Genomic DNA, 21,163 nt, shown 5'->3' on the forward strand with positions numbered 1-21,163 from the left:
TTAGAGCAGTGCTGTAATCTTTGCCTAATTACACTGTGATGTTCTCTCAGAATTAATTGCTTAATACAGAAAGATTGGAAAGAAACTATTCGGAAAAGAATAATGGAGTAACTGGACCAGTCAATAGTTACAAGAGAGAAACAATCAGTACAAGAGTCTAGAGCAACAATGAAATCCAGCTTGATCCCCTTGATAAGTATTGTATTGTAGTCATTTATATATCGCCCGTTCCCCATTTGTATGACCTCAATGCACTTTGTGGTTGGAACACACTCTGGGACCGAAGTCCATCTGTGGCAGATTCTAAGAGTTAATTTTAAATGTGTGTGTGCATTTTGCCAGGCTAGACTTAGGTCGGCTGGTTAGGCTCCAGTAAGCAGCCCGGAGGTCAGGCATGTGGGTGGGTGCTGTTGGTGGATTGGGATAGAGTGCTAGTGCCGGAGTCTCGATGTGTGCACAGAATAGTTTTTGTAGGTTGTCGCTGTATACTAATGGCATAGGTTTTGAGGTACGTCAGGTGTTTTGGTGTGGAAGGCTATGCGAGCTGCTAGAGCACAATTGCATAGCCCATTCTATGGTGCATGGATGGGTTGCCGTGCTTGCGGCCTGTGTCCACATAATAGTTACTCACCTTAGTGAATGACGTACTCTTAGTCCATAGTTCCCTTTCCTCCATACTGCATTGGCGTCCCTCACTAGGGAAGGGAGACAGAACCTTTTCCACCAGAAGAAACCTTCTTCCCCTTTAAATTTAGAGGCGACGTGGCACTGGGAGAATGCGCTCCGCTGACACTGCACACAAGCGCCACTCCTCAGTCCCCATTGACGTGCCGACAATATTAACATTGCCTAATGACACCAGTATTATTAGAGGCGAGGATGGTGGGACATATGTAGGAAAGGGGACTATGGACTAAGAGTACGTTAGTCACTACAGTGAGTAACTTATCATTACTCTTACGTCCCGTCCCCTTTCCTCAATACTGTATGGGCGATTACAACTGATTGTAGCCCCAGGGTGGAGAGGAGACCCTCCTTAAACAAATAGGTTCCGTAGAACTACCTATCCGAAAGCCGCATCAGATCTGGAGCCAGTGTCCAAACAGTAATGCTTGCAGAAAGCAGGAGGAGAGGCCCAAGTGGCCGCCCTGTTTATGACTTGCCAAGGGACATGTCGCTGGAGTGCGATGGCCGTTGCCTTGGCCCTGACTGCGTGGGCATGCATGTTGGCCGGGAGCGGCTTGTGCTGACCCTCGTACACTTCTTTGATGGCAGAGACCATCCAGCAGGATATGAAAGCCTTAGTGGCCTGATAGCCTGGTCTTGAGCCTCCGAAAGTGACGAACAGGGCGTCTGATTTGCAGAAGCCCTTGGTCCCGTCCAGTAGAATTTCAGGGCACGCCTGAAATCCAGGCAGTCCAGCATCCTCTGTGCTTCGTCTTTGGAATCAGGAAAAAATGTAGGAAGGACTATTTCCTCGTTCAAGTGGAAAGCAGACATAACCTTGGGCAGAAATGCCGGGTGTGTCCGCAGGACTACTTTGTCCTTGTGAAAGGTAGTATATGGTTCCGAGGCGACCAGCGCTTGGATTTCGATGACTCTACGAACCGAGGTGAGGCCGACTAGTAAGGCCGTCTTCATGGTGACCAGCCTGATGTCCACAGAAGCCATTGGCTTGAACGGTTTGTGCGCCAGGGCGCCCAAGACTATGTTAAGGTCCCAAACCAGGTGCAGTCTCTTGACAGGCGGGTAGAGCCTTGCGAGTCCCATCAGATGTTTCTTGAAGATAGGATTGGAGGAGGAGAAGATGCCTTCCTCCGAGTTCATGTAAGCCCTAATGGCTGTGAGGTAAGTGCGGCAGGTGTCCACCTGCACACCTGAGTGGGCGAGGTGCGCAGAGAAGGAGAGCACGTCGTCCAGGGTGAACGCCAGGGGGTCCAGTGGCAGAATCTGGTCCATTTGCTATTGTACTGAGCCATGGTAGCCTTGCTCCTGGTGCCCTGTATGATCTCCAAATTGGCCTGTGAGAGGCTGAGGTGCCGAAGCGTTACCTGCTGAGGCACCACACTCTGAGGGCTAGTTTCCCTGGTGCAGGGTGGATGCTCCTGCTCCCCTGCTGTGCCAGATGATGAGCTGGGCCTGGCGGGAAGTGAATCAGGGGCACTTCCGAGAGACTGAGCAGTTCCGAAACCCATGGCCTGGCCGGCCATTATGGAGCTATTAGAATGATGAGGAGTTGGAGAGACTCCTTGATTTTGCAAATTACTTTGTGGACCAGGGGAGTGGGCGGAAAGGCGTAGGCTTTCATGCCGGTCCACTGGAGGTGAAATGCGTCGCCCAGAGAGCCGGGGCCCAGACCTTGCCAGGATGCAAACTGGGGACACTTCTTGTTGTGCTGGGTGGCAAAGAGATCCACCTGGGGGTGACCCCACTTGTTGAAGATCCCCTGAATAACAAGGTTGTTTAGCTGCCACTCGTAATTGTCCGCTCCAAGCCTGCTGAGCCTGTCCGCTTCCAGGTTGGATTCCCGCGGGAGGTGGACTGCCGTGAGGTAAATGTTGTTTTCCAGGGCCCACTCCCACATGCTGATCGCAAGTCTGCACAGAGGAGGGAATCTAGTGCCTCCCTGCTTGTTGACGTAGTAAATGCTGGTCGAGTTGTCCATCAGGATGAGGACAACCTTGCTCCTGAGAAGTAGTAGGAATGCCCTGAGCACCAGCCAGATGTCATTCAGCTCTAGCCAATTGATGTGGTATTCCTGCTCCTGTCGAGTCCAGGTGCCATGGACCGATAGATAGTCCAGGGTGGCTCCCCAGCCCTCGAGCGAGGAATCTGTGGTGATGGTGGCATGCGGAGAGGGCGGCAGGAAGGGCTTGCCCGTCCGCAGGTTGCAGTCTCTTGACCACCAAGTCAGGTCCGGGTGGAGAGATAGAGGAACGTTGATCATCTCGGATTGAGAGCCCCGCTCCTGGTTCCATGAGACCGTTAAGTGCAGCTGAATCCTCCTCATCCTTAGTCTTGTGTGCGGAACGGCTAATAAGACCGCTGCCAGAAGACCCAGGAGATGTTGGTACCACCATGCCGAGGTCACTTCTCTGCTGAGGAAGTGGGCGGTGGCCCTCTTGATGGCCGAGGTTTTGTCCTCCGACGGAAATACTTTCTCAGAGGACATGTGCCAAGAATGTCAGCGTCTGCGTCGGCTGCAGCTGTGACTTCTTGAGATTGAGCGAGAAGCACAGATCATGCAGTGTGTTCATAAGGGCATGGGAAGAGTGGTGAAACGCTTCCGGAGATGTAGCCCTGACGAGCCAGTCGTCGAGGTATGGGTAGATGTGGAGGCCCTGCGCTCTGAGGAGGGCCGCTGTTACGCTCAACTGACTCCCACGGAGGCGCAGGCCTGGTTTGGAGTGCTGTTGCCTCTTCTATGGTGAAGCGCAGCACTCGGATTTTGGACAGGACCGGACCCTCAAATCTAGCTTGTCTGGCTCGCAGAAATATCCTTCTGTGTGTGAAAAGGGAGTATTAACAATCTGTGGGATAATGTGTAAGCCTCCCATTCCCTTCTCACCCTCCACGAAACCCTTCTGCGATTCCCCGTGAAGTCTCACCTTGGGGTCTGAAAGGATGAGCTCTGCATCCTGCTTCTGATGCGGGGCGCGTTGTAATCCAGTTACTTCACTGGATCATGGATTGTAGAGAGTTCAAGTTTGCTTGACCTTCCCGGTAAAGTACTGTGAGAATTCTGTTTATAAGTATGAGCCCGAAATAATAATTGTCTGTTGTCTCTATTTCAGGTGCAGAACAAAGATTCCGAGATGAGCAATGGAACCGACGAAGGAAACTCAGGTGAGTTGTTTGATGAGAGGTTCCTTTAGTGTCCTTGCATTAATGCACTAATGCTCGTGTCTTTTTTCCCCATAGGAGCCGGGGTTCGGAAATGCCGGAGATATGGCACCGACCCGAAGTGAGAGGTGCAGTTCCAGTAGATATCAGGTAAGTCTTTAATGAGCGTTCAGGTAATGTCTTAGCATTCGCTCACTAACGCTGATGTCTCTTTTTTCCCCTTAGGGGCCGGGGTCCGGAAATGCCAGGATGCGGCACCGACCCGAAATGAAGTGGAAATGACCCAACAGGGAAGTCTTATGATGGCAAATTAAGGTTTTCTTATTCTCTTCCCTAGCTCACCTTTGTTCTTGTCTTTTTCTCCCTAGGCGCTGAAATGTGGCTGCGGATCCAGATGGTCGCTGATGAACATGGAGGCGCCTAGTAAAGGTGAGTGAAATGCGGCGCTGCAGCGATCGATGCGATGTGCTTTTAAAATGAATGTCTTCCTTTTCAGGATCGTCGGCGAAATGTCTCCGGAATGCGGTATTTAGCAGGTAAGGACTCTTCTTTCTCCTATTCTCTTCTCACTTTGCAGGTGTTCCAGGATGCTGGCGGGTGTGGCAGAAGTCAGGATGCAGGAGCAGACACAGTGAGCGTCCAGCTGCTAGATGCAGAACAACGCGAAGCGTGATTTGCTGCTTGGGCGTGGCTTAAATAGCCTTCAAAGTAGTTCCAGGTATGTATCCTTCCTCTCAGGTATGTATTCTTCCTCCGGCCACACCCGTGTGGTTAAGTAGTCCCCAAAGATAAAGTAGTCCCATTCAGGCCTCTATATGGCCCGGATGTTGCAGCATGGTCTGCATCAGGTAAGTTTACACCAAGCACCTTTAAACACAAAGTCATCTTTTATGAGCCTGGCGCCTATGGCGCCAGGACTGTTGTCCAATATGAGCCTGGTGCCAAAGGCGCCAGGACTGAGTCCAAAGGGCCCCTACTTGGGGCTGCTGAGACTTCCCTCGGGGACATGATGTCTGCCTCTGGGGTAGCTGGGCCTGGTCTGGCTCCTTGGAGGTAGGCATCATGACAGGCGCCACCACATTCATGAGTCTGGTGAAGACCCTAGGGGCCGAGTTGAGACCAAAAGGAAGGACCTTGTATTGAAAATGGTAGTCTATGATCCTGAACCGTAGAAAAGAACGATGGGGCTGCCAAATCGGGACGTGTAGGTACGCGTTCTTCAGATCCAGGGAGCACATCCAGTCTCCCCTGTCCAATGTCTCTGCTATACAATCTTGCGTAACCATCTTGAATTTTAGCAGGGGTAAGGAGACGTCGAGGGTGCAAAGGTCCAGCACAACTCCTGGTTCTTCTTTGGAATGACGAAAATCCTGGAGTAAAAGCCAAAACCTCGCTGGGAGGCTGGGACTTACTCCACTGCCTGGCTCTCTACGAGTGACCAGATCTCTGCCAAAAGAGTTGCTGTCCTAACCTGTAGGAGAGTAGGGGAGGAGGGAGGAGAGGCTGAGATATGAAGGCAGTACCCCGTGGATTCTACGGAGAGGATCTAGGGATCCGCGAAATTCTGGCACCAGAAATGTGAATGGAGAGCAAGCCTGCCCCCCACCGGAGACACGTGGACCCGAAGGGGCGTGTCATGCCTTCTTTCCCTCAGAAGCTGTCACTGAGGAGGGGGACTGGAAAAAGCCCTTACCCCCCCCCCCCCTTTTTATTGCTTACGCTGGTTCTGAGATGGCTGCGTGGATCTGTGTTCCTGGAAACCACGGAACCCTCCGTATGTACAACCTCTTTCTGAGCGCTGCTGAGATTGAGTGTACGATTTGGGCGTGGCCTTTGTAAGGATGGACAAAGACTTAGCTGTTTGTGAGCTGTTTTTCTTTTTGGCCAGCTCTTCGTCTGCAGAGGAATGGAAGAGGCCCCCCTCCTCGAATGGAAGATCTAGTATGCGTTGCTGGACATCCGGATTGAATTCTGTTGCTCGGAGCCAGGCTGTCCTTCTCATGTCCGTGGCAATACAGATGGCACGGCCTGAGGTGTCAATATGGGCCACTGTGGATTCCATGAGGTCATGCGCCACCAGCTTGGCCTCAGCTAGCCCCGCCATAAAGCGCAATTTCCTGCCATAATCTTTGGTTGGCGGCTGCCAGCATGGCGTCGGGATTGGCCTGACGTAGATGTAAAGAGGCGTTGGAATAGAGTTTCTTGCTATACGCCTCCAAGATCTTCTCCTCCTTGCCTAGCAGCGCCGCCGAAAAAGAGGCTGAGGACGACTGGGGCTTGGAGAATAGTGATCCCGCAGCGATCACCGAGGAGTGTGGCTGAGGATGGGCCGAGAGCAAGAGTGTATCCCCCTGATGTCGATTGACCGGCTGGGCCGAGTGGGGTTTGAGCCAGCCCTTCTTGGCCAGGGAGACTACATCAGTCTGCATAGGAATCCCAGATTTGGCAGAGGGGCGTTGTGTGAGGACTTCAGCCAGAACCCCCTCTGCTGGCCGCTCGACCTCGGGTTGGGATAGGCACAGGTACTCTGCCAGCCCAGCAAGACGTTCGTGAAGGCCCTGGCTAAGGCTGGCGTGTCCAGATCCTCCTCCTCCTCCTCATCCGCATCCTGCGGCTCTGGAGGATCTTGTGGAGGAGGAGGAGTAGAAGGCGCCGGAGGCTGGGGTACGGGGACCGCAGCCGGAGGCTGAGGAGGTGGCCGAGTTTGCAGAGTTGGCTCTGGAGCTGGAGGAGGCAGATGCACCGGGGCCTGGGGGCCCGATTGAGACATCTGTGGTGCCACTAGCATGGCGGGAATGACTTCCCTGATGGCATCTCTGAGGAGAACTATGACTTCAGCCTCTAAAACCTCTTCACCGACTGAAGCGGTGGGAGGGGGTGCTGACTGGGTAGCAGGGGGCTGCTGAGGCCGCTGCATACCCTGTCCATACGTACGCAAAGGAAAACTGCCCTGTGCGTAAGAGAGGTAGGCTGTAGGCCACGTACCTGGTTGAAGCCAGTCCCACCTTGACACACGCTCTTCACCAAATTCCTGGAATGGCGACGGACGGGTGCCTTTTTCTGGCGCGGCGGCAATTTTGTCGGGCTGCCAGCCATGTGCCTGCAACGTGTTGCTCGGCCCTCTGGGCCCTGCCTCCTCCAGGACTCTCGTGTGTGGATCCCGAGGCCTACCCTGCTCCTCGGGCCTAGGCACGGTAGGTGTAACACCCTCGACCCGGGGGGGACGGTGCAGCTGCTTTTAGGCGCCCCCTCTGACATATTGCTGGTAATAGGGAAATACCCCCTCAGCCATGGTGCCGGTACAAGGGCAGAGCCCCTCAGGTGAGGACCCGGTAAAAGAACCTTCCGGTCCCTCCACACTGTCACCGGGCGGATCGGAGGATCCCTCGGCCCGGAAGCCAGTAGCTGCAGCAGCCTTGGTGCGAGCGTTGGTAGAAGGACCTGACCAGTCCCTCCCACGCGGGAGAGTCCCTGGGAAGGAGTCTCCCTTGCGGGTGCGATGGAGAATATCGGCCCTACCTTGGGCCTGGTTCGATGCTTCACGAAGGTCTTGAGATCCTCTAGAGGCGACTTCTGGAAGAGCTCCCTCTACCTGGCTAGTCTGTTCTTCAGTGCTTTCGAGGACAGCGAGTTACACGCTGAACAAGATTGCCAACTGTGGTCTGGGCCAAGACAACATAGGCAGAGGGCGTGGGGGGTCTGAAGTAGGGAAGAGCCCGTTGCAGGATGGACACCAAGTCGGCATGTGCCGGGGAGGAGCTTGACGCATGAAGCCCGAGTACCTGTGTGATAAAAAGACAAAAAAGAAGACAAAGAGAAGAAGTATCCGTGCGTGGAATTACATGGCCGAAGCTAAACCCTGGTGAATTCGGCCCACTACCGTCGATGCAGAAAAGGGGCCTGGGGTTTGGCGCTGGAGGGTGGAGTCAAGGCAGCGCATATCACCTGGGCCGTGTCAAATTTAAAGGGGAAGAAGGTTTTTCTAGTGAAAAAGATTCTGTCTCCCGTCCCTTGGAAGGGATGCCCATACAGTATGGAGGAAAGGGAAAGGGACGTAAGAGTACTGTGCGTGAAGGGTAAGCCTGCCCCCCACTGGAGACATGTGGACACAAACGGAAACGTCATGCCTTCTTTCCCTCTGAGGCTGTTGTGGAGGAGGGGGACTGAAAAAAGCCCTTGCTCCCCCTTTTGTTGTTTGTGCCGTTGATGACTCAGAGAATTGTCAGGCTGCCTGGACCTCCACTCTTGGAAGCCGCAGAACCCCCAAACGCCCACCCCTTGTCGGAGCGTTGATGAGACTGGGTGTACGCCTTAGGCGTGGCCTTCGTAAGCAAACTGTTTTTCTTTTTATCTAGCTCCTCATCAGTGGTGGAGTGAAAGAGGTCACCTCCCTCGAATGGAAGGTCCAATATGCGTTCCTGGACGTCTGGGTTGAATTTAGTAGCCCGAAGTCAGGCAGTCCTTCTCATGTCTGTGGCAATGGATATGGCCCGGCCAGAGGCGTCAATGGCCCACGGTAGACTCCATGATGTCTTGCGCCACCATTTTAGCCTCTGCCAGCCCCGCCTTGAAACGTGCCTGGCTCTGCACCGGAAGTTACAGAAGGAAGTCGGCTATTTCCCACCAAAGCCTCTGATTAATGGCTGCCAGCATGGCATCCGCGTTGGATTGACTAAATGCAGTGCAGCATTGGAATAAAGTTTCTTCCTGTACGCCTCCAAGATCTTCTCCTCCTTGCCTAGAAGCGCCACGGACGAGGTGGCCGAGGACGACTGAGGCTTTGAGTAGAGTGACACTGCAGCAATCACCAAAGAGTGCGATTGAGGGTGTGCCGACAGCAAGAGTGGATCCCCCTCCACTTGCTAATACTTTGTGTTGAGGCGCCGATTGACAGGCTGGGCCGATTGCGGCTTGAGTCACCCCTTCTTGGCCAAGGCGACAAGGTCCTACTGCATCTGGATCCCCGTTTTAGCCACGGGGAGTGGAGTGAGGACCTCGGCAAATACCACCACCTCCGGTTGTTTGACTTCGCTTTGAGGAAGGCCCAAGTACTCTGCCAGACCTGCAAGTCGTTTGCGGAAGGCCTTGGCTGATAATGGCGTGTCAGGGTCTTCTTCCTTGTCTGTGTCCACCAGGGCGCCCAGCTGGTCCGGAGCAGGTGGAGGAGTGCTGGGCGCCGAGGGCTGAGGTGTGGAGGCCGGATCCGGAGCCTGCAGTGTAGGCTGGTACAGAACCGCCTGAACTGTGGGAGGCTGTGGGAGGCAGGGGAGCCGGAATCAAAGAAGCTGGTGCGGGCAGCAGGGGCTGTACCGGGGACTGTAGCGCTGGAGCCATAGGAGGAATGACTAAGCGCAGATGGAGAGGCCGGAAGGAGCATGTCCCTGATCACATCCACAACGATGGCCCCCATCTGAGGAGATCTCATGAGAGTGAGCAACCTTTCAAAGAACCTGTCCTCGCAGGCCGGTGGGGTGGCAGTTGATGTTGACGGGGTAGTGGGTGGCTTCTGGGGCCGGTGCGTACTCCGTCTAGCCGGTTGTGCTGTAAACCTGCCCTGCGATGCTGATGGATAAGTTGTAGGCCACGTACCTGGTTGACACTAGTCCCCTCTTGTACCTCCATCTCCCACCTGCTCTTTTTCTCGGGGCGGTATCGGTCGAGCGGCCATCTTGTTGAGCTGCGTGCCACGTGCCGAAGTCGTGGTACTTGGCTCACTAGGCCGGCCTTCTCCAGGACTCTTTGCGGTGGAGCATGTGACTTACCCTGCACCTCAGGTCGAGGCCTGGTAGGAGTGATGCCCTGGGCAGTCGCTGGTAGTGTTACGTGCAGGCGCCCCCTCTGGCATATTGCCGGTACTAGGGCATAGCCCCTCAGGTGTACACCCGGTAAAAGAACCTTGCGGTCCCTCATCACTGTCTCCGGAAGGATCTACAGACCCCTCGGCCTGGCGGCCAGTAGCTAAGCTAGCCTAGGCACCCGTGCTGGTGTGAGAACCTGAAAGGTTCCTCCCGCTCAGGCGTTTCATTGGTAAGGAGTCGCCTTTGCGGTGTGCGATGGAAACGAGAGGCTCTCCCTTGGGCCTTGACTTATGTCTGACTAAGTCCTTCAAGTCCTCTAGGAGGCGGCTTCTCGAAGAGCTCCCTTCAGAGCACGCAGTGAAAGCGCATTGCACGCCGTACAACCCTCCCAGCCGTGGTCAGGGCCAAGGCAGCAGAGGCAAAGAGGGTGGGGATCGGAAGTAGGGAAGAGCCCCTCGCAGGCTAGACACCTGCTGAAGTCCTCTGAAGTTGACATTTGCCGGGGAGGAGCGTGGCGCCAGAGGACCGAGTACCTGATTGATAAAAGAAGACAAAAAGACAGAAGAAAGTATCCGGGGAAGAGCGCATGGTATTACATGGCCGAAGTCAAACCCAGGAGTGCTGGTGAAATCGGCCCGTTCCCGTTGATGTGGAACAGGGGACTGAGGAGTGGCGCCGGTGGGCGGAGTCAGGGGAGCACATGCTCCCAGGGCCACGCCCCCACGCACCTCTAAATTTAAAGTGGAAGAAGGTTTTTTTTCTGGTGAAAAAGGTTCCGTCTCCCATACCTAGCGAGGTATGGCCCATGCAGTATGGAGGAAAGGGGATGGGACATAAGAGTATGTGGTGCAAGGTATACATACCTCAAGCTCGCATGGAGTTCATCTTGGATGCCATTTTCCCAGGTCCCACGCGATTGGCCAGTCTCACCAGCTGTGGTCTCCCTATATTGAAAGCCTGAGCAGTGGGAGAGTGGCCCGGATTGGCGGGGGAGTGATGTACAATCATCTGGGAGGTCAGGGGATAACACCTATATTCCAGACACCATGAATAGAGGGAGAAAAGCCCAAATTGGGGATACAGCAGCAAATGCACAAATACCCAGACATGGGACACCTGGATAGAGGAAGAAATGCCTAAAATGGGGGCACAATAGTAAATGCAGTAATGCCTAGATTTGAGACACCATGATTAGAGGGTGGGACACATAAAATGGCGGCACAACAGTAAATGCAGTAATACCTAGATTTGGGAAACCTGGTTAGAGGGAGAAATGCCTAAAATGTGGGCACAACAGTAAATGCAGTAACACCTAAAATTGACACACCATGATTAGAGGGAGAACGCCTAAAATGGGGACAAACAGTAAATGCAGTAACACCATGGTTAGAGGGAGGGACACATATAATGGCGGCACAACAGTAAATGCAGTAATACCTAGATTCGACACACCATGATAAGAGAGAGAGGCACCTAAAATGGGGACATAACAGTAAATGCAGTAACACCTAGAATCGAGACACCATGAGCAGAGGGACAAACGCCTAAATTTGCGATACAGCAGTAAATGTGTTAACACCTAGATTTTCCGAAACACCTAAAATGGGGACCCAACATTTAATGAAATGTTAGTTAACGGTTGAAGTACAGCAGTGAAAGGACTATTGCTTACGGGCTAGCATACCTTGGTAAGCTATGTTATGAAGATGAGAGGGACAGTAGGGTTTTCCGGAATACAGTAATTGCTGTATTCCCCACCCAGACCACTCTTACCTGGTCAGTTGCTGCTGGTTGATGGTGGCAGGCTTCCCAGCTAACACGGGCAAACACGGTCTAGAGCTGCTTCGACGAGAGCTACCCTTTGCCTTGGGGCCCTTAGCCAACGGGCTGATTGACAAACTTTTATTAAATAATAAAGGGGTTGGAAAATGCCTCACTATGCCTGATCTAAGAGGTATTGTCCTACCTCAACTAAAACTAACGGTCTGTCAGATGTCAAAAGAAAAATATCCTGTGTCAGAAATGCTATGCTAGCCCTCGCATTATAAAAACTAACTAAGTGTTAAGGGTATTGTCTTTGGATTTGAAAGTGCACAAACTCAAACAAAAGTTTCAAATAGATTATGTTCACAGTTCCGGGGAATGACTCCCTTCCCCAGGTTTCTTTCCAGCAAAACAAAAAGTTCAAAAGAATAACCAAGTTATTTATAGCCCAAGAGGATAACTCCTTCCTCTTGGTGTCGTAAATGACTCCCTTCCCCAGGCTTTTTATCACCCACAGTACAGTCCAGGTCCGAAGGGCATGGGTCTTCCTTGGGATTCTCTTTTTAAGAGAAGACAACTTGGGTGTGGGCCCCAGACTCGCAAAACACCTGGTATACTCTCCGGCCAGGTTTTCTTGTACAGTTCTTTACACAATTTGGGTGCAGGTCCCATACTCGCAAAGGACCTGGTATACTCTCCTGCCAGGTCTATTTTGTACAGTTCCTTATGGGTGTGAATTCCAGATTCGCAGTTCGCCTGGTATTGTCTCCTGCCAGGTCTTTAGGTTTCAAGCTGTCTCTCAGTGCTTGGGGGCATAGGTCTTCCACCAAGCTACTATCCGGAAATGTACTGTGACTATGAAGAAGACACTGATGCCAATGAGGATTAGTCTTCTTCCCACTCTCTGCAACCAATTCACTCTTTCAGGGTCTCTCTGCCTCTGGGTTCACTCTGGGTTCACTAACAGCATATACATTATTTCACTCCACTCGTACATATTCGGGTACTCACCTCAGGGTTTGCAGTACTCGAGCAGTTTTCCCCAGTCAGCGGCACAGAGCGTTCTCGCTCCTTGCGTCAGAGCGAAGCACGTCCTGGCTTACCGTTCCCGCCACAATGTCCTTCTCCGTTTGGTGACTCCGCTTTCAACCGGCACCGTTTCACTACACGGCCGGTCTAGAGCTCGCTTGCATCTCTTCTCTTGCCGGCAGTGCTCTGCGGCCATGGCTCTCGGTACCCTTCACTTCCTTGTCTGCCTGAACTGCCTGGAGTGGTTGGGTCAGCTCTCTCGCTCGCCGCCTCCTCTCTCCTGCCTTTGGGGTTCGCTCCCGGATTGGGACACCGTTTGCTCTGCACTGCAACCTGTATTCCCTGTCGGTTTCCAAGACGACTCTTGAAAAAGGAAGCCCTCTCCATTTTCCTGCGGCGGCAGATTTAAACGCCCACCTCGGGGCTGGGAGATGCCTTTGGCCAATCATATTCTTTACAACACCAGACTGCGCATTATGGTTCAAACTCTCTCTCATGGCAATCTTCTTCGTCTCAGTGCATGCCGTTTTACTAGTTTTTTAAAATGTATTTATTTTATTTATTGGCTATTTGTAATGCGCACTATACAGCAAACTTGTGTTTTAAGGCGCTTCAAGATAAAGGGGGGGACTAAAGATGAGGGAGGGGATAAAAACAATACGTTCTTAAAAGGTCTTGAATCTTTCGGAATGTGCAAGTGCTATAGCATTAGTACAGGGGAGAGGAGGAGGAGGAGGAGTAGAAGTGAAGGTAGAGGGTAGGAAAACAAAAAACATTCCGACCAGGTCATGAGATGATTTTGAACGAGCAAGTGCTGAACATGAACAAAGGAGGGGGGGGGGCAGAGGTAGGGTGTGGGAGGGGAAGAGGTGAGAGGTACGTTAAATACAAACAAGTTGAACAAGTTAACAAAGTGCAGAAGTAAGCAGGTAAACTTCATTAAGGGGAGACCAGATATGCAATTGTGACACGCAGGTAAGACTGAATGCAGCCTGGAAAAGCCTTGCCTCATGGAATGAGGTGCTACATCAGGCATATAGGCAAACAAATGAGACTAAGCAGGTAAAGAGTGACTGCAGCATGGGCATGGAAAAGCCATGCCACATGGAAGGAGGGGCTACATCAACTAAGAAAAATGACATTCCAGTGGATGGTAAGTGCAGCATAGGAATGTCTCGCCTCAGGGGCAGTGGGCTACATCAGATAAGCAAGGTACAAGAAGGTACATAGAAACTTTGGAAAGCCATATATAATCAGATGCGGAAAAGTCAGTGTCCATGAGTGCAGCTCTGCAAAAGCCTCACCTCATAGTCAGAGGGGGCTACATCAGGCGCGCAGACAAATGTCTGAGGTAAGGTTCAAGTCAATGAGTTTCAGCAGGCTAATGAAGATTCCGCTCACGGAAATCGAGACGAAGGAGGTCGACGGCATAGTGTGCAGGCAGCGCATGTCTACTGCTGGAAAGCGGGTGTGGATTACATGAAGTAGAAGCAGGAGATAACACATCTTCACAAAGAGCGATGTGCGGGAGGGAGAGCAAAAGACAGCGCTGGTTGGATGACAATCCCTGCTATGAAAGTCAGGAGGCATATAAGGCAGAGGACAATGCAGCCGTAGAAGGCTACAATAAGAGGGTTTGGGGGGTGCGCAAGAGAAAAAACGACCAGAGAGGAAGAGGAGGTGTTCACACTTCAGGCTATGGACGTCAATGGAAGGAAGAGTTGACTCAGTAGTAGGAAACGCAGAGGGTCCGCCGGTGCGCCATCCACGCTCAGGCAGGCCCAGACAGGGTTGAGTCTTTTTCGGGCTCTTTTATGGGGGCTAGCTTTGCCTGCCAGATCTCCACCAATCCAGATCTTGAAACGGAGCCAGCCTATCAGAGGCATCTGAATTTGGGATGTAGGGCAGGAGCAGAAGCCCATTCATCAATGCGGACAATGCGTCTGCCATCTTGTAGTGAGAGCACATGCTCTGGAAAAGCATTACAAGGCCATTTCAGGCCCTCAATCCCTGCCAGCTCCACCACCAGGCCCAGGGTCTTAGCAGGCTTTGTGGTGGTGGAGCTAGCGAGGAGGGACACAGGCCACAGAAGATCTTCATGAAAATGAATGAGACAGGCCCAGACAGGGTTGAGTCCTTCCCAGGGTCCTTAACAGGGGGCTGGTTTGTGAAAGATGTTTACAAGTTCTGTCAGCAGCTTTTTCAGAATATTGTAGGGAGTTATCACTGTTATGCCATATAGGCATGGGGAGTAGTGGGGACATCCCTAAACGGAAAGGGGGGATACCATGTCTCATCTAATGATGCCTGTCCTTCCCCCTTGAGGGTCGCCTCCCCTCATAATGTGTGGGTTCAAGACAAAGTTGGTGATGGTCAAATGTGGTACAAATGTACTCTAGTAAGAGATCACTGTGCTGTCAAAGGGACTGTTTATAAAGTGAGACATTGCCTATACTAGTGGGGCCTGTAGAAGAATAATTTCTTGTCACAAGGAATGGCAGAAACGGTCTGCTTTCAGATTTTCCAAGTGCTCTATCTGAAAGAGACAGGCAGCTATATCTGCACCATTAAACAGCGTACTGTATTTGAACTAAGGGTACGAGGTAAGTAAAATATATGTCAATAATAGTGGGTGTCCGCCCTCTCTTGCTTGTTGGATCATTCATTTACAATACTTGTAAGGGGACTGAAACTTATCTTTGGCTGATTTGTCATCTGGGTTCGATTTCTTATGACAAAGTGCATTTTACATACCTGAATATCTCCCATCCACTGTAAGTCCCCATTCTCCGACGGTGCAAGCTCTTCCACCAGCACAGATGGGAAAACACCCACACGTCCATTAAACTCCCCTTCCCAGAAGCCATCATCATCCTGGTTCTCCTTGTTTAAAATTCGGATAATTGCTCCCTCTGGAAATGACAACTCATCGTCTGTCTGTCCCTCGTAATCATAAAGTGCTTTTACAAAACAGACTAAAGGTTTGGGAATGAAAGGAGAGAAAACAAAATTATAATGGGCAATGTGGAACAGAAAAACATGTATAAATTAATGAACTTTTCTTGAATACGAGTCAAAAACATTCAAAAGTAAAGTTGAAGTAGTGTGAAACGTTCATAAATATATTTGTACTTTTTGCATTTGGTTACCCACCAGATGGGTTTAATACAGCGTGAACCTAGCTGTGAAGAAACAGAAGACTGCCCAACAAGGGGATAAAGAAACAGAGCACAATACCAGATGAACGTGGAAGAATAGATTAGGAAGAACGACTAAAAGATGATGGAGAGAGATTACAGAAGGTTACAGGCAGGGAAGCCAATAAACAACCTCTCCCACATTTATCCAGCCTTTTTCTCATGCCAATGCTTGCCAGCTTTAGAAAGCAACTCTGCTGCCTGTAACTGCTACATTGCTCTATTGGTCTTTAGGTCAGAACAATACATTGCCTTACATTGTATATTCTAAGGAGCACCAATCATACAAAAACGCCCTTCTAGTGTAGCTCCGGTCTACGTTTTCATTACAATTGAGAAAAATATATCACATTTGATGTTTACTGGTAAAAACAGCCCCACGTTCTCAAATCCCTAACAGACTAATACAATGGTAAGGCTGTACATGCCACTCATTTATAGCAACTCTTGCATTCTTAGTCCTAACCACCGACTCGTTTGCTAAAGTTGTGACACTCACAATACAGAGACAAGAGAACACATTTCAGTGAATAAAAGAGTACAAATCAGAAGGTTCTTCTAATTCACACTCTTCCAAAACAAAGCAAGTGGACCACATAACTCCATTGTATCGCAACAAAATACAAACGGTGAGCTGGGATGGGCGGTGCAGCTTGGAGATAGGAAGAGTAAAAACCTGGAGAAGAAGAGTCACTACACTGATCAACTTGTACTTACTTTGAGGCCCATTCTCTCTTTCTCTGGAATTGCGTGGCTTACAAAGCAAACAGAAATCCTGCTTGCTCGAGGCAGCTATAACAAAGACTTCAGAGGCCTAGCCAAACAAAACAATTCTTCGAATGGCTTCATCCATCTGGTCTTGAGCAAACATCTACTAGACACTTCTTAAGGATAGCGTATATCCTAAGTGGTTGCTTAAAAGGCTGTCCTCCAGCAGAGCAGATCAGGCCTAAATCCAATCCATCAGTCCTACTGCAAAAAGATTGCTAAGTGAAAACAAAGGCAATCAGAATGATCCCAAAACCACCCTGCCGGTCCCGAGCAAGAATCGCAATCTCTTTACAAATGCCCACACCAGTGCAAGGCTGCAATCTCATCTAAAGCAAAGATCAGCACCCATTGGCTGCATCCCCTGCCCCATTAAGTCATAAATGCCTGACTAGCAGCTCCCAACACTGCCTCCCAAAATAAAGATCCTAGATTCTGTCTAACTTCAGGCCCATGTTTGACTGAACTCTACTGCAAAAGAGCTCCCAACCTTTCACTGTGGAGGCCACACATGCACTCATATACTTCTGTAACTCTGATCTTTGATATGGACTACCATACTTCTAAGAAAGGCTACTGGAGTTGGCCAGACAGCTCCCATCCTTCATGAAAGATTGTACTCATCAGTCAAATGAGACCCATTCAAAACTGGCATCATCATCTATAGCATGTCCCAGGAGAAAGATCTACCACTAATTCTCTTTAACACTTCTATGAGCCCATTGCCTGCTGGATTGTAACCTAAAAAGGCTGGCTTCCATAGGTACATTGAAGTTTCCTTTTCCTTCCTGATCCATCCCAAACACACCCTCTTGCCTTTTGTTTGCAATCTACATTTTGATTTTGTGCTACTGAGAGTGCATTATGGTCACTTCCCAGTTTACAGTGGAGGCTCATACTTGGGACATTGGCAATTGACATGAAGTGTCGTCTATAACACGCATTGGCTCCCTCCTCTGGCATTTTATGTGGGCAACCGACAGTCCATCCCACTGAAATAGTTGTAAGCTCAGATGCATGTTTATGTCTGACAGAAGTTTTCCAGCATCTTGCATTTCTTCCTCTTCTTAGTAGAGATAGGTTCTAGTATAGGCACATTAAAGGGTATTTTTACTTCCTCCAATCTTTCTATTTCACCCCCCATCACCCATTCCACTATCTCCCCACATAGAAGTGACAAATTCCTTCTGGCAATGAAAACACCGCCTCCAGGCTTCTGCTGATAGTGTCAAGAAGAATTTCAAAAGCTTTTTCTGAGGCTGTATTGAATGGAATCTGAGCCTCGGTCCAGGGTACTCATGTATGCAGATTTGGGGCAGTAGTTTATTTGTAGGCCTCTGGTATTTCTTCCCGCTGATGGTTTTTTGGCAGGGCACACCTGGTCATTTAATCAGTTTACTCTATTGACTATGATTCTTGAAGGACTAGAATTTCAAACCTTACCAAAAAACTAGTAGCCTGGGGTCCCCTCATTTTGGTGAGGTCCCGCTAAATTTCATGACAGCCACCCTGTTTTTCTCCATAGGTAGTTTGAACCATCATTCAAGCTTGCTCCAGGGGTTGAAATTTTGGCAGGTATCATTAGTCAGCTATCCAGTGGGCATCTGCCAGTTTTCAGATTAGGTTTGTTCATATGTTGAGCTTTATCCTACTTCTGCCCTCCTTTGAACCATGCTGATTCTGCGAGCCAAGGTGAGGCCGACTAACAAGGTAGTCTTAATGGTGACCAGCCAGATGTCTGCGGATGCCATTGGTGCGAAAGGCTTGTGTGCCAGGGTGCCCAGGACTATGTTGAGGTCCCACACAGGGTGTGGCATCTTGATGGGCGGGTAGAGCCTGGCAAGACCGTCAAATGTTTCTTGACAATCGGGTTGGAGGAGGAAAAGCTCTCCTCCTCTGAGTTTCAGTAAGCCCCAATGGCTGCCAGGTAGGTGTGGCAGGTGTCCACCTTTACTCCTGAATGGGCGAGATGCGCCAAAAAAGAGCACATCGTCCAGGGAACATGCCAGAGGGTTAATGCCCTTAGAGTCTGTCAAGTGGCAGAACCTGGTCCATTTGCTCTTATACTGGGCCCTGGTAGATTTACTCCTGGTGCCCTGTATGATCTCCAGATTAGCTTGAGAGAGGCTGAGATGTCCTAGCATGACCTGTTCAGGGACCACGCTGTGAGGGCTAATTTCTTCTGGTGCGGGGTGGATGACCACGCCCCCCTGCTACGCCAGAAGATGTGCTGGGCTTCTCGGCAGGCTAACTGGAGGCCTTTCCGAGAGGCTGAGCAGCTCCGAAAACCATGGCCTGGCTGGCCACCATGGAGCTATTACGATGATGCTGAGGAGGCGAGACTCCTTGATCTTGCATATCACCCTGTGAATCAGGGGAGTGGGTGGAAAGACGTATGCCGTCATCCCGTCCCACCTGATCTGAAAGGCATCGCCCAGGGAGCCCGGGACCTGACCCTGCCAGGAGGCGAACAGTTGGCACTTCTCGTTGCCCCGGGGGGGGGAGGGGGGGCGGTGACCCCATATGTGAAAGATCTCTTGCAGCACTAGGTCGTTCAACTGCCATTCGTAGTTGTCCGCTCCCAGTCTGCTGAGCCTGCCTGCCTCCAGGTTGGAGATTCCCCCGGCTGGTGGACCGCCGTGAGGTAGAATTTGTTCTCCAGGGCCCAATCCCACATGCTGACTGCCAGCATGCACAGTGTGGGGGAGGGGGGGCGAATCTGGTACCTCCCTGCTTGTTGACGTAGAACATGCTGGTCAAGTTGTCTCTCTGAATGAGGACGACCTTGCCCTCGATGATCGGAAGGAAGGCACTGAGTGCCAGCCAGATGGCCTTCAGTTCCAGCCAATTTATGATGTACTCCTGCCGGGTCCAGGTGCCGTGGACGCAGTGGTCGTCCAGAGTGGCCGCCCCAACCCTCGTGAGAGGAGTCTATGGTAATGGTGACCTGTGGTGTAGGTTGCCGGAAGGGCTTGCCCATCCTCATGTTGCAGTCCCCGGACCAACATGTGAGGAACGTTGATAATCTCTGACTGATTGCCCTGTTCCTGGTTCCAGGATGCTGCAAAGTGCAGCTGTATCCTCCTCATCCAGAGTCTTGTGTGGGGGACAGCCAAGAGGACTGCTGCCATGAGACCCAGTAGGTGTTGGTACCACCAAGCCAAGGTCACTTCTCTGCTAAGGAAATGCGCCGTGGCTCTCTTAAGTGACGTTATCTTGTCCTCAGAGGGAAAAACTTTCTCGGAGCACGTGTCCCAAATGAGGCCCAAGAAGGTCAGTCTCTGCGTGGGCTACAGCTGCTACTTCTTGAGGTTGAGTGAAAAACCCAGCTCGTGCAGTGTGTTCATAAGGGCGTGGGAAGTATGGTGCACTGCTTCCGGAGATGTAGCCCTGACGAGCCAGTCCTCTAGGTAGGGGTAAATGTGGTGGCCTTGCGACTTGAGGAGGGCCACCACCGTGTTCATCAGCCTGGTAAAGGCCCTGGGGGCAGAGTTAAGGCCGAAAGGAAGCACCTTGTATTGGAAATGGTAGCCCATGATCCTGAATCGTAGAAAGGAACGATGAGGCTGTCAGATCGGGGCGTGTAGGTATGCGTCCTTCAGATACAGGGAGCACATCCAGTCTCCCTTGCACAATGTCTCCGCTATCAAAGCTGGCGTAACCATCTTGAATTTTTATAGAGGTAGGGAGAGGTTGAGGGTGGAAAGGTCCAGCACAACTCTCAGGCCAGTCTGGTTCTTTTTCTGAATGGTGAAAATCTTGGAGTAAAAGCCCAAGCCTCGCGGGGAGGCTGGAACTTCCTCCACTGCCTTGCTCTCGACGAGCGACCGGATCTCCGCCAAAAGAGTTGCTGTTCCAACCTGTGGGAGTGGAGGGGACGAGGGAGGACAGACCGGGATGGGGAGGCGCTACCATGTGGAGAGTACAGAGAGGACCCAGGGGTCCGCGAGATTCTGGCGCCAGAAATGTGCATGAAGAGCAAGCCTGCCCCCCACTGGAAACACGTGGACCTGGAGGGGTGTGTCATGCCTTCTTTCCCTCGGGGGCTGCTACGGAGGAGGGGGACTGGAAAAAGCCCTCACTCCCCCCAACCCCCTTTTGTTGTTTGCGTCGATGCTGGGACGGGGAACGGTCAAGCTGCCTGGACCTCCACTCTTGGAAGCCACAGAACCCTCTGTACGTACGCCCCTTCTCAGAGCGCTGCTGTGACTGGGTGTACAGTTTGGGCAGGGTCTTTGTAAGGATGGATAAAGACATGGCCGTTTGAGAGCCGTTTTTCTTTTTATCCAGCTGCTGGTCGTTTGTGGAGTGGAAGCGGTCAATCCCTTCGAACGGGAGATCTAGAATGCTTTGCTGGACATCCGGGTTGAATTTCGTAGCACAGAGCCAGGCCACTCTTCTCATGTCGGTGGCAATACAGATGGCATGGCCAGAGGTGTTGATATGGGCCACAGAGGACTCCATGATGTACTGCGCCACAATCTTGGCCTCCGCCAATCCCACCTTGAATCATGATTGGCTCTGCGCCGGAAGCTCTGGGAGGAAATCTGCAATTTCCCGCCAGTGCCTCTGGTTAACGGCTGCCAGCATGGCATCCGCGTTGGCTTGACGCAGGTACAAGGACGCGTTGAAATACAGCTTCTTCTCATATGCCTCCAAGATCTTCTCCTCCTTGCCTAGCAGCGCCAGAGGAGGAGGCTGAGGACGATTGAGGCTTGGAGCACAGTGATGCTGCAGCGATCACAGAGGAGTGTGGCTGAGGAT

General features: G+C 51.4%; 1 protein-coding gene across 2 annotated transcripts in view; it reads right to left on the bottom strand.

The window, feature by feature from the left end:
* The window catches only part of FCHSD2 (FCH and double SH3 domains 2), a 1,767,327-nt gene that overhangs the window by 88,526 nt on the left and 1,657,638 nt on the right, over positions 1 to 21,163 (bottom strand). For both annotated transcript variants that reach the window (XM_069640094.1, XM_069640093.1), the window contains exon 17: positions 15,189 to 15,409. In XM_069640094.1, the coding sequence (XP_069496195.1) occupies positions 15,189 to 15,409 (221 nt within the window). The remainder of the gene's footprint in view (positions 1 to 15,188; positions 15,410 to 21,163) is intronic.

Source organism: Ambystoma mexicanum, chromosome 7q (assembly GCF_040938575.1).
Source record: "Ambystoma mexicanum isolate Mex_15411 chromosome 7q, UKY_AmexF1_1, whole genome shotgun sequence".
NCBI lineage: Eukaryota > Metazoa > Chordata > Amphibia > Caudata > Ambystomatidae > Ambystoma > Ambystoma mexicanum.